This window comes from Mesocricetus auratus, unplaced genomic scaffold, assembly GCF_017639785.1.
Source record: "Mesocricetus auratus isolate SY011 unplaced genomic scaffold, BCM_Maur_2.0 Super-Scaffold_15014, whole genome shotgun sequence".
Classification (NCBI taxonomy): Eukaryota; Metazoa; Chordata; class Mammalia; order Rodentia; family Cricetidae; genus Mesocricetus; species Mesocricetus auratus.
In genome coordinates, this window is record NW_024429186.1 from 79,907,325 (window position 1) to 79,924,378 (window position 17,054).

Below are 17,054 nucleotides of genomic sequence, written 5' to 3' on the forward strand. Positions count from 1 at the left end.
AAACATGGTTCCCTAAATACAATGGTCATAGCAACAGCTCCAGTTGACATGCTAATACAGCGTTAGATGAAGACATGTAGGTAATCAATGGCTACTGAGAGAAGGATAATCAGTTTTCTCCAGGGACAAGCTCCCTCATGGGTTATTTCATCCAAGTGCTCGGCGCTAAACATGTGCGCATACAAGTAATACTAAAGACCTTAGCCAGAGATATGTGCGTATGTGTACATTAACTATTATACACATCTTTATTTATGTTGCATTTATTTATTAAATGTAATAATTAAGACAGTTATGAACTTGAGTGGGTGGAGGGGCACAATACAAGAGGAGTTGGATGGGAGAGGAAAGGTTGACATAAACAGAACTCATGCATAACATTCTCAAAAAATGTAACAAGTTGTGGACTACAGCAATGGTTCAGATGTTGAGAGTGTCTGCTGTGAAAGCAGGACCTGGTTCCAAATCACCAGCTCCATGATAAACACTTGGCATGGCAACCCACCAGTGTGATCCCAGCAAGAAGACCCCAGGAGTGTACAACCGCAAGAAGACCCCAGGTACAGTGCAAGCAGAGGTAAACTTCTGACTCACTGGAACAGTGTGTCAGAAAAAAGATGGAGAACCATAGAGAAAGACCCCTTACACACTCCTGCCTCTACATGTACAAGCATGGGCATGTGCACACCCCACACCTGTGCATCCATTGTACACACATGTAACATACATGTGTATCCATCACATACACATGTCACATCTATGTATCCAACACACACACATATCATACCTGTGCATCCATTGCACACACATGTGTCATACATGTGTATCCATCATACACACACGTCACACTTATGTATCCAACACACACACACATCATACCTGTGTATCCATTACACACACACACATAACACCTATGTATCCATTGCACACACACATATCATACATGTGTATCCAACACACACACATATCATACCTGTGTATCCATCACACACACACATATCACACCTGTGTATCCATCACACACACATGTCACACCTATGTATCCAACACACACACACATATCACACCTGTGTATCCATCACACACATATCATACCTGTGTATCCATCACACACACATGTCACACCTATGTATCCAACACACACACATATCACACCTGTGTATCCATCACACACACACGTCACACCTATGTATCCAACACACACACACATATCACACCTGTGTATCCATCACACACACACAACACCTGTGTATCCATTGCACACACACATATCATACATGTGTATCCAACACACACACATATCACACCTGTGTATCCATCACACACACACATATCACACCTATGTATCCATCATACACACACACACATATCACACCTGTGTATCCATTACACACACATAACACCTATGTATCCATTGCACACACACATATCATACATGTGTATCCAACACACACACATATCACACCTGTGTATCCATCACACACACACATATCACACCTGTGTATCCAACACACACACACATATCACCTGTGTATCCATTGCACACATGTAACATACATGTGTATCCATCATACACACATGTCACACCTATGTATCCAACACACACACACATCATACCTGTGTATCCATTACACACACACACAACACCTGTGTATCCATTGCACACACACATATCATACATGTGTATCCAACACACACACATATCACACCTGTGTATCCATCACACACACACACATATCACACCTGTGTATCCATCACACACACATGTCACACCTATGTATCCAACACACACACATAATACCTGTGTATCCATTACACACACACACAACACCTGTGTATCCATTGCACACACACGTATCACACATATCATACATGTGTATCCATCACACACACATGTCACACTTATGTATCCAACACACACACACATATCACACCTGTGTATCCATCACACACACATATCACAACTGTGTACCCATTGCACACATATCATACCTGTGTATCCATCACACACACACACATATCACACCTATGTATCCAACACACACACACATATCCCCACACCCACACACCTGTGTATTCATTACACACACACACACACACACACACAGGCACCTATAACATACAACAGATTTTTAACTTTCATATAAATAACATCAGAAACCTTAAATTTTATTTAGCACACTTAATATGGTAGCTACTTTTACAGCAATCTGGAAGGGTATGTTTTAAAATTAAATACTTATACTGAGGTAATTCTAGAATACAGAAAAAAAATGTATCAAGTCCTTTGGCAACTGGGAATGACTTTCACATTAAATAACTAATCAACAATGTGTGAACCAAGATCAAACTCACGGAGTCCTATACAGAATGCCAGTGTGTGTAACCCTTGAATGTCTGGAAGCAAGAGGGGGATTCTGACCCAGCGTGGCAGTGTTCTCTGCTTACACTCTCGCTACTCCCCTATCATGGTGGCACCTGGCTCTGGAAAGACACACAAGGACACACTAGCTTTGGCATACAAAACAAGGGACTAGATAAGCGTCTTGGATTTCCACACAATGTTCAGTCAAGTGCTACAACATTACCATTTTTCCCCAGTGGCTCTCAACCTAATTCCACATTAGAGCCACCTACACAGAGTTTTCACATTTTCATACCTACGTGATAACTCTAATTAAATAAAAACCCCTGTGGTTGGGGCCCAGGCATTGATGTTCTTAATTTTCTCTCCCCAGAGAAGCCCAATGTTCAGCGGTCTTGGAAACTGACATCCTAGTCTTATCCAAGAAGTAAATACTCACCAAATGAAGTGATACTGTTTCTTATTTTGAAATTCATGTGCAGTAATTATGGTTCTCACCTGTGAATACCCAAGAGTGTCCTCTCATTCAGTATCAGCTGGCCTAGACAAGGGTCAGATTGGGGGGGGGGGGATAAGACATAATCTTCATTTTTTTTGCTAACTATATGCCACAGTATTTTTAGTTCAGCTCCAGTGAAAACAGAAATGATTTGTTGTCTTTCTAGCTGAATCGTGGTAATTCCCTATGTGCAGCATGAATGAGCATGCCTGTGGGCAAACGGATAGGTATGGATTCTTTCCTATGTGAAAGAATAGATCAGACCTTTGCTTTGTCCATTTCCAGAATAGGATTCTTGCCCTCAACTATCTGTGTAATTTATAAAAACAAACTAAATAATATGCATAAGTTTGAATATGTCTCCCATCTTTTAATGATCTGATTTAATAATAGTTTTCTCCCCCTTCTCTGATCACCTGCTATACAGTAACTGAGATTCATACTGTGATACCAGTAACTCATGGTCTCTGCTTTGCACTATAACCTGGTTGCTGTGTAGGGTGCACAGTAAGTACACTAACCTCTAAGCTTTTCACAGAATACAGCACCGACCTCATGTATCATCCATTCAATGGCTGTCAGAAACCAACAGAATATCCTGCTTTCAATACAAGCCCTACTTTTATGCAGGAAAAAAAAGATTATTGTCTTCAGAGGCAATGACTGGCAGGAAACTGATGGCTCTGGAGGCAAAGAGGTGAAAACATGAAGAGTTCTATTTTCCACATCAGCCAAATGGTAATTAAGTCACAAGTGAAATACCTTTGGCAATATTAATTCTCATAAGGAGACTTCAATAAGCCTGAAATCAGCACTTAATTTTTCATTCTCTTATTTCTCGGAGCCCTCAATGAAACAGTTCCAATTCTAATTTAAGATATGTTGCCAAAAACTGATTGAAAAAGCATGGTTCGTGAGTAAGTTGTTTAGGTAAGCATTGTTTAAAGTTGGCAATGAATACTTCCTCAAAGTATTGACTTCTGTACCCTACATTTTATCCTTGTAATAGAAAGACACTGTTCTTTGAACTTGGGAATACCTAATGTCCACAACTGACTTCTGGTTTTTACTAAATCTGAAAAGTGTAAGACAAAGTTTGAAATTTTATAAACTGCATTTCAAATGGAAATAATTTCTGTGGTGATATCTTGCTTGTACAAATAAAGCCTGTCAAATGGATAGAACTAGAAGAAACCATCCTGAGTGAGGTAACCCAGACACAGAAAGAAAAACAGGGTATGTACTCACTCATAAGTGTGTATTAGACATAAGCAAAGGATTACCAGCCTACAATCCACAAGCCCAGAAAATCTGGGAAAACAAAGAGGCCCCTGGAGACATACATGGTTCCTGGAGGAGAAAAGGACAAGATCTCCTGAGTAAATTGGGAGCATGAGGGGAGTGGGGAGGGAGGTAAGAGAAAGAATAGGGTTAAGGGAGGAAGACATGAAGGATCAGGAAGATTGAGCTGGGGGAAGAATAGAGGAGAGCAGGATGAGAGATACCATAATAGAGGAGGCCATTATAGGTTTAAAGAGAAATATGGCACTAGGGAAATGTTCAGAGATCTACAAGGATGACTCCAACTAAGAATCTAAGTAATAATGAAGAGGCTACCTTAAATACCCTTCCCCTATAATGAGAATGATGACTACTTTAAATGCCATCATGGAGCCTTCATCCAATAGCTGATGGAAGCAGAAGCAGAGATTCACAGCTAAACACTGAGCTGAACTCCTGGTGTCCAGTTGTAGAGAGGGAGGAGTGATGAGCAAAGGGGTGAAGACCATACTGGGAAACCCACAGAAACAGCTGACCTGAGCAAGTGGGAGCTCACAGATCCCAGCCTGACAGCTGGGGAACCAGCATAGGACTGAACCAGGTCCTCTGAATGTGAGTGTCATTTGGGAGGCCTGGGCAGTCAGTGGGGCCTCTGGCAGTGGAAACACTATTTATCCCTAGTGCACAAATGGGCTTTGGGAGCACATTCCCTGTCGAGGGATACTCTCTCAGCCTAGATACATGGAGGAGGGCCTACATCCTGCCCCAAATTATGTGTCAGACTTTGATGATCCCTCATGGGATTCCCCGCCCTGCCTTGGGAGTGAATAGGGGTGGGATCAATGGTTGGTGGGGGGTAAGGGAGGACAGGGAGGGGGAGAGAACTGGGATTTGTATGTAAAGTAAGATTATTTTTTAATTTAAATAAAAATTTATTTAAAAAAAAAATAAAGCCTGTTTGAAGGTCAGAGAATGGAGCTAGCCATTAGATAACCATAGAGGTCTGGATGTCTGTACAGACAGACAGGAAGTGAGATGCCTGGATGGAAACACAAAGTGAGCTGTCTAGGAAAAGAGGGGATAAATGCAGGCAGAAACAGGAACTCTCTCTTGTCTGCTGAGAGGCTGGAGAGGTAAGGTATGGCTGTGGCTTGCTCCTTCTCTCTGATCTCTCGGCATTTTCTTCTATATCTGACTCTGGGATTTTATTATTTAGACCAATTAAGAACCCCATTTACAATCTAGCATATTTTAACATTCTCTTTATTTCCCTCTTTCTCTTAACAATATTGGATTTAAAAGGTATCCTGCCTATTGTCTTCATATTCTCCTATAGTGATGTTTTTTACCATCCAGAACTAATGTTGGAAAGAGTACATAATTGTTATAAATTTCATATTTGTCTCTAAGATTTTAGTCAACCTCTTACCACTTATGTAATAAAATTATTTCTCTATATGAAATAATTTCCTTAGCCTCAAAGTGGAAGGTTGATACCAATACTTCTGAGAAATTCATTCTTTCACAGCCAGAATATCTATCTGATGATTCCAAATGAAGAAAACACTCCTAATATTTTCCTACCACATACTACCCATGGTGTATGAATAAGAGCATTCTAAGAACCAGAATTCAGTCTCCAATTTCAGGTCAGTTCATTGTTAGATGTTTGTCAAGGACTGGTGTCTTCGGGGCTGTGACTGGGACCAGTCAAATATCCCGGGTCCGTTACTGAGTGGGGGAGAGTGGATGTGAAAAACCTCAATACACCCGCCCCTTTTTGGGAAGGTCGCCTCAGTGGAAAATTCTCCAAGGTCCCTTCCCCTGGACAGGGAACAAGGTCTAATTAAAAAGAACATCTGGTCCAGAGTGCTAACGAAGGAAACCGGCAGGCTGTAGAGATAAGTGTACATCTGACCTTGTGGTTTCTCCAGGGAGGATGAGTTCTGCCTGCGCTTCTGACAATCCCCTATTGCTTGCCCAGATCTGCACCTGCAGTAGCTCCACTCCTTACAATACCCCTATTACTTTGCTTGCCAAAATTATGTATATAAAAAGAAAGCTGTCCTAGGGCCTGGGCGCGTTCAGTTAGCCGAGTGGTTGCATCCAACTGTCTGGTTATTGGGCTCGGACATCACAGGGGTATTCAGCCTGAAGCCCGCTTACTTCAGGTCTTTCAGATGAGGGAAGGCTAGCTATAGACATTAAAGAGAAGATGGAGACACAGGATAGTGTCAGGAGGGCAGATCCAGTTAATAATGAATGCCCCAGTTTATTCATGCATCATCTTAATTAACCAACCAAAGGTGGGGACAATGGCAGAAGACTTCTATTTTTATGTATAAAGGGCAAAGAGCAGTCACTTCCCTTAATCCTAAAGGCACTCCTTACTACTTGGCCATCAGAAGCTCCATAGCAACATGTACCATCTAGCCTTCAGGATGAGTGCAAACTCTCCTGGGCCTAGCTCTATTGTTATTTAGATAGGAGCCATTCACCACCAAGGTTAGGACATCCTGCAGCCATTAAACTAATATCTTAAAGACAATAGGAGTAACTTGAGCTCTCTGAACAGGATGGAATAGATTTCCAATACATGATCCCCAACAGATGTTTTAAGATTTGTTTTTATGAGTATTGATGTTTTGCCTGCATGGACATCTGTGTGCCACACGTATACAATGTCCTCAGACGCCAGAAGAGGGTGTCCATTTCCCTGGAACCAGGCTTATAAATTGTGAGCTACCATGTAGATGCTGGAAAACAAACCCAGGTGCTCTGTAAGAACAGCCAGTGCCCTTAAGTGCTAAGCCCCTGTTCAGTTCCACTGCTAAAAGTTTTAGCTACCCTTATCTAGTTTGAATCCTTTGAGTCAAGTTTATTAAGGTATTAGCTTGAGCTAATTTACACTGTGTTCTACCGCTTAATCCAGTTTAATCTTCATGTCAGCCTTTCCCATGGCACACCTAAAGAACAATAATGCCTAGAATGAACTATCAGCAAGAATAGCACACTGGTATAGAAATGTGTATATGGTACAGGAAAAGGGCAAGGTAATTATCCTTGTTTTGTGGAGAAGTCTACAAAATCCCAAAGATCTTACAATTCTGACATGAAAAGTCAAACTGAGAAAGCACTTGGTAGATACTTAGAGACAAGGTCAGGGAAAGAAAAATATAATAAAAATAACATGCACATGCAAGATTGGCTGGTGAACATAAGGCATACTTCAGATTAATGTTCTATGAGCAGTTATCTGGGCGTGGGAATTGGGTAGGCCTAAGCTTCAAATGAATTGAGTTCATGCTGGCTGCCATAGAGAGTGAAAATGGCTCCCGTTGACTCATGTGGAGTGGCCCTGTTAGATGTGGCCTTGTTGGAGAAAATGCTTCACCTCACTGGGGGTGGGCTTTGACATTTCAAATGCTGAAGCCAATCCCAGTGTCTCCTTTTCTCTCTCTTCCTGTGGATCCAGATGTAGAACTCTCAGCTCCTCCAGCCCCATGTCTGCCTGCATGCCACCATGCTTCCCACCATGATGACAATGGACTAAACCTCTGAACTGTAAGCCCCAGTAAAATGTTTTCCTTTGTAAGAGTTGCAGTGTCTTGGTGTCTCTTCACTGCTGTTGAAAACCTAGCTAAGAAAAAGTAGAAAGCCATCACAAAGTTTCATGGGGAAAGAGCAAATGTTTCAAATGAGCGCCTGTGCTTCCTGATCCTCATACCATTAGATACTGTATCCTCACAGCCTTTATAAACAGGTAGCTAGTCCTCAATATTCTTGTTTCTTCTTTAGCAAAGCCACACCCCAGTTCTGATGTGCAGAGCAAAGTCTGTGGCATGGTGGTATGATGGAGGATGAACTTCTGCATGCTCTGAATATATGTTTCTTTTATTGGTTGATGAATAAAGTTGTTCCAGCCAATAGACAGGCAGCATGTAGCCAGGCAGGAAGTATAGGCAGGGCTACCAGACTAGGAGAATGCTGGAAAGAGGAACACAGAGAATGATTCTCAAAAGAGATACCATGTAGCTACCAGGAATAATGTCTGGACATTCTTCAGTAAGCCAGGACCACCTGGAGATACACAGATTAGTAAAAACGAGTTAATAATTAAGAGAGAGCTAGCCAATAAGAAGCCTCTGTGTGTTTGTTTGGGGCTAAATAACAGTGGGACTGGGTGGGACAGAAACTTCCATCCACAGTGGTAAGATCAGCTAAACTCACACAGAGATCTGCCCTTAAAAGATCAGCTAAACTCACACAGAGATCTGCCCTTAAGAGATCAGTTAAACTCACACAGAGATCTTCCCTTAAGGAGTACAGCACAGTTGAGGTGTGTAAATGAGACAAAAGGAATACAGATGTCTGGTCCTCCAAACCAGCATTTTCTGCAGAGTGTAAGTTACTCCATAATATTAGTACAGTGTAAAACAGCAAAGATCAAGCCTGCTGGACCTGATTGAGAGCTGCTCTTGCAAGGTCTGCAGGACTTCATATGCAAATAAAGCCACTTCTATATAAGGTGTACTAAATCCAGCCCGGGATGCTCAGCCTCCTGAAGTGCTGCAGCATCCGCAGGCGCCTGTGTGAGCAATAAAGAACCCTCTTGCTGTTGCATCCAGTGGCTCTGTCTCGATTTTTGGGCAAGGGTCTCCTGCCAGGAAGATTCCCTGTGGGGGGTCTTTCATTGGAAGTCCCACCGAGATCAGAAGACCCCTGCCCAACTCGACCAGAAGCCCACCGGGAGGTAAGCTGGCCAGCATCAGTGTTCCCTGTTGGTAACTGTGTCTGTTTTGTTGTCCGTACGACTCGGATCCGGGTCACTTGGTATCTGGGTGGCTTGAGAAGGAGCTGACGAGCTCGGACTTCTCCCCCGCCACCCTGGAACACATTCCAGGGGACGTAGAGGTAGGGGCTTGACTTCTTGGAGCCCGTGGCATATACGCCCCTCTATCAGAGAATCAAGGGCCTCTGGTTCTTGAGTCTCCATCTGAATTTTTGTTTTCAGTACCGTGCAGCGCGTCTGGTCACCGGCTGTCTTGTTGTATTGTGTCTGTCTGTTTGTCTCTTGTTTGCATTTGAAGTCATCATGGGACAGTCCCTAACCACCCCCTTAAGCCTAACTCTAGGACACTGGTCTGAGGTTTGAGAACGCGCCGGCAACCAGGCGGTCTACGTAAAGAAAAAGAAGTAGCAGACCTTTTGCTCCTCAGAATGGCCCACTTTTAACATAGTTGGCCGAGGGACAGCACCTTTAACCTTGATACTATTCTGCAGGTCAAAGAGAAGATTTTTGACAAAGGATCCCATGGGCACCCAGACCAGGTCGCCTGCATCGTAACCTGGGAGAACTAGGCTTATGACCCACCTCCATGGGTGGCTCCCTTTGTCTCTCCTAAACCTGCTCCTTCTCCCCCCACCCCTCTGAAACCTGCTCCTTCTCCCCCCGCCCCTCTGGAACCTGCTCCTTCTCCCCTTGCCCCTCTGGAAGCTGCTCCTCCTCCCCCACCCCTCCTAAACCCGCTCCCCCCCCCCCCCCGCGGCACCCTCTCCTTCTCTCCCCGCTCCTACGGCACCTCCTCCTTCTGCTCCTTCTTATTTCTCATCTCTGTACCCTACCCTCACCCGGGAACAATCTCCCCAACCTGTCCTTCGCCCAGATCCTAACTCCCCCCTAATGGATTTGCTCTCTGATGACCCCCCTCCCTATCACCCGCCTCCATTGCAGCCAGTCCCGATAGGAGCTCAACAGACGCCCCCGGTGGGAGACCAGAGGGACGTCACCTACTCACCTCCTAACTCTCCAGGGGCGGAGAGACCAACCACCCTCAGAGATTACCTCCCAGGCGTTCCCCTTACAACAAGGAGGGAACGGCCAACTGCAATACTGGCCGTTCTCTGCCTCTGACCTATACAACTGGAAACAGCACAACCCTCCTTTCTCCAAGGATCCTGTCACCTTGACTAATCTAATAGAATCTATATTAATTACCCATCAACCTACTTGGGATGACTTCCAGCAGCTCTTGCAAACTCTCCTGACCTCAGAGGAGAAACAGAGGGTTTTTCTAGAAGCGAGGAAGAATGTGCCAGGGGAGAACAAACAGCCGACTCAGCTACCGAACGAGGTCGATGCCGCCTTCCCCTTGACCAGACCCAACTGGGATTTTACCACAGATGCAGGGAGGGGACACCTACACCTTTATCGCCAGTTGCTCATAGCGGGCCTCCGAGGGGCCGGTAAATGCCCCGTCAATTTGGCACAGGTAAAGCAAGTAAGTCAGGGTTCCAAGGAGTCTCTTGCCGCCTTTCTAGAGAGACTCAAGGAAGCCTATCGCATGTACACTCCCTATGACCCAGACGTCATAGGGAGTGTACATTTATATGGCAGTCGGCGCCTGACATTAGAAATAAGTTACAGAGGCTGGATGGACTACAGGGCTACACCATCCAGGATCTACTAAAGGAAGCAGAACATATCTATAATAAGAGGGAGACTGTAGAAGAGAGAGAGGACCGTATACGCAGAGAAACTGAAGAGAAGGAGACAGCTAGGGACCGTAAACGAAGTAAGGAGCTAAGCCGCCTCTCGGCCACTTTAGTGCAGAATAGCAATAGGTCAGATAGGCAGGGAGACCAGAGGAGGCCCAGGGTGGATCGGGACCAGTGTGCCTATTGCAAGAAGCCAGGCCACTGGGTGAGAGAATGCCCAAAGACCCCAAAAACCAAAGGGTCCGTGGCCGGAAACCTCTCTTCTGGCTTTAGATGAAGACTAGGGGAGCCAAGTCCAGGAGTCCCCACCCACGCCTAGGCTAACTCTCAGAGTCGGGGGGCAACCAGTCACCTTCCTAGTCGACACTGGAGCTCAGCACTCGGTCCTCACCACCTCCCGGGGCCAACTCAGCGGACAGACAGCCTGGGTGCAAGGGGCCACCGGTGGAAGGCGATACCATTGGACTACTGAAAGGAAGGTGCATCTGGCTACCGGTAAGGTTTCTCATTCTTTCCTCCACATCCCCGACTGTCCATACCCACTACTGGGACGAGACCTACTGACCAAACTCAGAGCACAGATCCATTTCGAGGGGAATGAGGCCACAGTGTCAGGCCCAAGTGGAGCCCCTCTCCAAGTATTAACTCTCAAAATGGAAGATGAATACAGATTGTTTGAGGGGGAACCTACAGTGAAACCCGAGATAGACTCTTGGCTGGAAGATTTTCCCTTGGCCTGGGCTGAAACTGGGGGCATGGGTTTAGCTAAACAACAACCTCCCATAGTCATTGAGTTAAAGGCAACAGCTACACCCATCTCGATTAAACAGTATTCCATGCCTAATGAGGCCTATCAAGGAATTAAGCTTCACATCAAAAGACTCTTGGACCAGGGGATCTTACTTAACTCCCTGTCGGTCGCCATGGAACACTCCACTTCTACCCGTCAAAAAGCCTGGCACAGGCGACTACCGACCGGTACAGGACCTTAGGGAAGTTAATAAGAGGGTGGAGGATATACACCCCACGGTGCCCAACCCATATAACCTTTTGAGTACCCTACCACCCACTCATCCGTGGTATACGGTGTTAGACCTAAAGGACGCCTTCTTTTGTCTCCGGTTGAGCCCTAAGAGCCAGCCAATGTTTGCTTTTGAATGGAGGGACCCCGAACTAGGAATTTCAGGACAATTGACCTGGACGCGGCTCCGCCAGGGATTCAAGAACAGCCCCACTCTCTTCGATGAAGCCTTACATCAGGACCTTGCAGACTTCCGGGTTCAGCATCCATCCCTGATTCTACTCCAGTACGTGGATGATCTCCTACTGGCAGCTCCAACCGAACGGGACTGTCTTAAAGGTACCGGGGCCCTACTACAAACCCTCGGGTATCTTGGGTACAGAGCCTCCACCAAGAAGGCCCAAATTTGCCAGACAGAAGTGACTTATCTGGGGTACAAATTAAAAGAAGGACAGCGTTGGCTAACGGCCGCGTGCAAGGAAACTATATCCCAGATCCCAGTTCCCGGGGGTCACCGGCAGCTGAGAGAATTCTTGGGCACTGCTGGGTTCTGCAGGTTGTGGATCCCCGGATTCGCTGAAATGGCGGCTCCTCTGTATCCCCTAACCAAACAAGGGGCTCCCTTTGAATGGACAGAGGCACAACAGCAGCCCTTTAGTAACATCAAACGGGCCCTACTCTCTTCTCCAGCCTTGGGCTTGCCTGACCTAACCAAACCTTTCAACCTATTCGTGGACGAGAAGCAAGGCTTTGCAAAGGGGGTCTTGACCCAGAGGTTCGGGCCATGGAAGCGACCCATCGCCTACTTGTCCAAGAAATTGGACCCAGTAGCCTCAGGATGGCCCCCTGCTTGAGAATGGTGGCGGCCATTGCGATCCTCATCAAGGACGCAACAAAGCTGACTCTGGGACAGCCATTAACTGTACTGGCACCGCATGCGGCTGAGTCTATCGTCTGCCAGCCTCCTGACCATTGGCTATCCAATGTCCGCATGACCCATTACCCGTCCCTGCTCCTGGACGCTGATCGGATTCGCTTCGGCTCAGCAGTCGCCATTAGTCCTGCAACTCTGCTGCCGCTGCCAGAGGGCCCTATGTCCCATGACTGCCTGCAGATCCTCACGGAAGCACATGGGACCAGGGTTGACCTGTCCGATCAGCCATTAAAAGATGCGGACCACACGTGGTACACGGATGGCAGTAGCTACTTGCTGAATGGAGAACGACGAGCAGGAGCAGCAGTGACCACCGAAAACCAGGCAGTCTGGGCCAGCGCCCTTCCGGGAGGCACCTCGGCACAACGGGCGGAGCTCATCGCTCTAACTCAGGCGCTCCAGCTGGCAGAAGGTAAGAGACTCAACGTGTATGCCGATAGCCGGTATGCCTTCGCCACCGCCCACATACATGGGGAAATCTACCCAAGGAGGGGACTCCTAACCTCGGAGGGCAAGGAGATTAAAAATAAAACTGAGATCTTGGCCCTGCTCAAGGCCCTATTCCTCCCCAAGAAATTGAGCATCATGCACTGCCCAGGGCACCAAAGAGGAGACAGTGCAGAGGCAAAAGGCAATCGTCTAGCAGATGAGACTGCTAAACAGGCCGCTGTGGGCCCCCAGCTCCTCACCGTCACGATCTTAACTGAACCAGGATGGACCCAGCTAATGAACTGGGAATATAGTATTGAAGACTTAGATTTGATACAGAAACTAGGAGCAGACTATGATCCAGAGCGGGACAGATGGGTGCATCAAGGAAAAACCATTGTGCCAACTAAACCTACAATGGACCTAATTAATAACCTCCACAAATTAACTCATTTAAGTGCCCGAAAAATGCAAGTCCTGGTGGACCGAGCAGAGACGGGAAAACTTTTCCTCATAGAGATAAGGCCCTACAAAAGGTCACAGAGACTTCTACGGCTTGCGCTCAAGTCAACGCAGGACAAGCCAAGACTGCCCCCAGGGTCCGTCTCCGGGGACACCAACCTGGAGTCCAGTGGGAAATAGACTTTACTGAAATTAAACCTGGCATGTATGGCTACAAATATCTCCTAGTTTTTATAGACACCTTCTCTGGATGGGTAGAGGCCTACCCCACCAAACATGAAACTGCAAAGGTGGTCACCAAGAAACTATTAGAAGAAATCTTTCCCCGATATGGGATGCCTCAGGTAATAGGATCAGACAATGGGCCAGCCTTTGTCTCCCAGGTGAGTCAGCAGGTGGCCAAAGATACTGGGGATTGATTGGAAATTACACTGTGCATATAGAGCCCAGAGCTCAGGTCAGGCAGAACATATGAATAGAACAATTAAGGAGGTCTTATATAAATTAACGCCAGCAACTGGCTCAAAGGATTGGGTGCAACTCCTACCCCTGGCTCTGTATCCAGCCATGAACACCCCAGGCCCTCACGGCCTTACCCCTTTAGAAATTCTAAATGGGGCCCCCCCCCGCCATCACTTTCTTTGATTCTGATATTTCGGGCTATGCTAATTCCCCCTCTCTCCAAGCACACCTGCAGGCCCTGCAGATCGTGCAGAAGGAAGTTTGGAAGCCCTTAGCAGCCGCCTACCGGGACGCCACTGATACGCGAACAGTGCCTCACCAGTTCCAAATCGGAGACTCAGTCTGGGTCCGGAGACACCAAACCAAAAACCTCAAGCCTCGCTGGAAGGGACCATATACGGTACTCCTGACGACAACGCCTACAGCACTGAAAGTTGACGGTATCGCTACCTGGATCCACGCATCTCACGTGAAGGCTGCCCACCCGGACGCTTCCACGTCTCCTGCCCAGGCATGGAGACTCTAACGTTCTCAAAACCCCCTAAAGATAAGACTTATTCACAATTAGTTGTCTTGTTTGCCCTTTTGACTATCCCCACCCTGTCGACCAGCCCCCATACCCTAAAACAATTAACCTGGCAGATAGTCTCCCCAGCAGGAAATGTCTTGTGGTCTCAGTCAGGGAACCATGCCGTGGGAACCAGGTGGCCCTCGCTCACCCCGGACTTCTGCCAACTGGTGGCAGGGTCAGACTATTGGGATATACCCGACTATGAGGCAGACACATTGCCAGAAAAACTAAGATCAAACCCTGGCAATAGAAGCGTGCGTGGCTATGGTGTCCGGGGAGTCCGGACCTCTATAGGGTGTGCCACCATCGAGAGACAGTGTAAACTGGGTCACCAAGACTTTTACGTGTGCCCAAAGGATGGGAGGGACTTCCACACGTCTCGTAAATGTGGAAGCTACGACTCTTACTTTTCGCCGCCTGGGGCTGTGAGACCACCGGCGGTGCATACTGGAACCCCTCATCTTCCTGGGACAGGTCACCATATTACAGGGCTGGGGAAGGGGACATTGTTCAAACTGTTCTGGAGGACTCTGCCTTCCCCTTAACATCACCTTTACACCGAGTGGTAAAAAGGCTCCAGAATGGAGCAGGGGATACACTTGGGGGCTCCGCTGGTACACAGAAGGAGAAGATGGGGGGGGGGTTAACTTTAAAATACAACTTAGAGTACAACAGGCCTCCCAACCAATCGGTCCCAACCAAGTCCTGGCGGAGCAGAGGCCAGCGTCCTCCTCCGGTTTCATACCAACCCCCCTGCCAGTGGGTAACTCAGTTAGAGTTGAAATAACCACACCAACCTCGCCCCCTGACCAGTCCCAGGATGTCCAGTCCCAAGAAGACTTCCTGGGGACAGGGGATAGACTTATTAACTTAGTAAAAGGAGCCCACCAGGCCCTTAACTCCTCAGACCCCGCTCGAGCTAGAGACTGTTGGCTATGCCTCAGCGTACTGTTTCAGGAAATTTCTCTAATTATACCAGAGCCCCGGAATCGGGTTTGGTACTGCCTCACCACAAGCTAACTTTACCCGACGTTTCTGGGCAAGGGACATGTTTGGGTCAGGTTCCTAGGTCGCACCAGCCACTCTGCAATCAGACCATCCAAACTCTGTCAGCAGGGAACTATTATCTGGCCGCCCCAAATGGTACGTACTGGGCCTGTAACACAGGTCTCACCCCCTGTATATCGGCCCAAGTGTGGAACCAAACCTCAGAGTTCTGTGTGTTGGTCCAGCTTTGGCCCAGGATCACCTATCATAGTTCAGAGACCGTTTATGAGTTCTTCGAAGACACCCCTAGAAGGCAGAGGAGGGAGCCAGAAACCATTACTCTCGCGATCCTCCTGGGAGTCGGGAACATTGCGGCAGGGATAGGCACTGGAACTCATGCCATGATACAGACAGGGAGATTCCAAGCCTTGCATGACGCCATGCATTCAGACCTAAAAGCGGTTGAAAAGTCAATCACTGCCCTCGAAAGATCCCTGACCTCTTTATCTGAAGTTGTTTTACAAAATAGACGGGGATTAGATTTACTCTTTTTAAAGGAGGGTGGATTATGTGCGGCCCTTAAAGAAGAATGTTGCTTTTATGCAGACCAGACAGGGGTAGTGAGAGAGACAATGGCTAAGCTAAGAGAGAGGCTGGCCCTGTGAGAAAGAGAGTTTAGTTCACAACAAGGCTGGTTTGAAGGATGGTATAACAGATCACCCTGGTATGTTACCTTACTTTCTACTCTTATGGGACCTCTAGTTATACTGGTGATTATTCTGACATTTGGTCCCTGTATCCTTAACCGGCTGGTTCAGTATATCAAGGAAAGGCTGTCAGTCATCCAGACCTTAGTCCTAACTCATCAATATCAGGTTCTAAAGCAACAGGAGATAGAGAATCCTCACAACAGTTAAGTAAAGGATTTTACTTAAGGATAAAAGAAATGGGGGAATGAAAGACCCCCGCCACACTCATGTAAACCGCGCCCTTTCTAAGAGCGCGAAATTCCAAAGCTGTGACATCATCAAGACGAGTACCCTATCGGTGGTGCTCTCGCCTTCTACCTCATTTTGCATATCAAGCCTGCCGGACCTGATTGAGAACAGCTCTTGCAAGGTCCGCAGGACTTCATATGCAAATAAAGCCACTTCTATATAAGCTGTACTAAATCCAGCCCGGGATGCTCAGCCTCCTGAAGTGCTGCAGCATCCGCAGGCGCCTGTGTGAGCAATAAAGAACCCTCTTGCTGTTGCATCCAGTGGCTCTGTCTCAATTTTTGGGCGAGGGTCTCCTGCTGGGAAGATTCCCTGTGGGGGGTCTTTCACTATAAAAGAGATTAATTGCCCCTCTATGATCTCTAAACTTCTGGTGGAAGAAAATTAAAAATAAACACTAACAGTATCATCCCTGAAGGTGCTATTGTGGAATGTTACTTTAACTATGTAAAGCTGTGCTACTTTATGTTGTGGAATATCACTTTAACTAGGCAAAGGTGTGTTACATTTGTTTATGCTGCATTTGTTGCTGCTTTACCTTGCCTGC

At 46.8% G+C, this 17,054-nt stretch overlaps 1 protein-coding gene across 1 annotated transcript; it reads left to right on the forward strand.

Annotated features, from left to right (window-relative positions):
- Positions 1 to 493: 493 nt before the first annotated feature.
- On the forward strand, positions 494 to 16,745 carry LOC101844138. Its single transcript, XM_040743316.1, is given in 14 exon segments — positions 494 to 577; positions 9,959 to 10,426; positions 10,543 to 10,848; positions 10,928 to 11,548; positions 11,550 to 12,507; positions 12,510 to 13,288; positions 13,367 to 13,525; positions 13,528 to 13,896; positions 13,898 to 14,103; positions 14,105 to 14,518; positions 14,563 to 14,930; positions 14,933 to 14,992; positions 14,995 to 15,465; positions 15,468 to 16,745. Coding segments are annotated over 14 exon segments (6,222 nt in total). The 3' UTR covers positions 16,427 to 16,745.
- Positions 16,746 to 17,054: the final 309 nt, after the last annotated feature.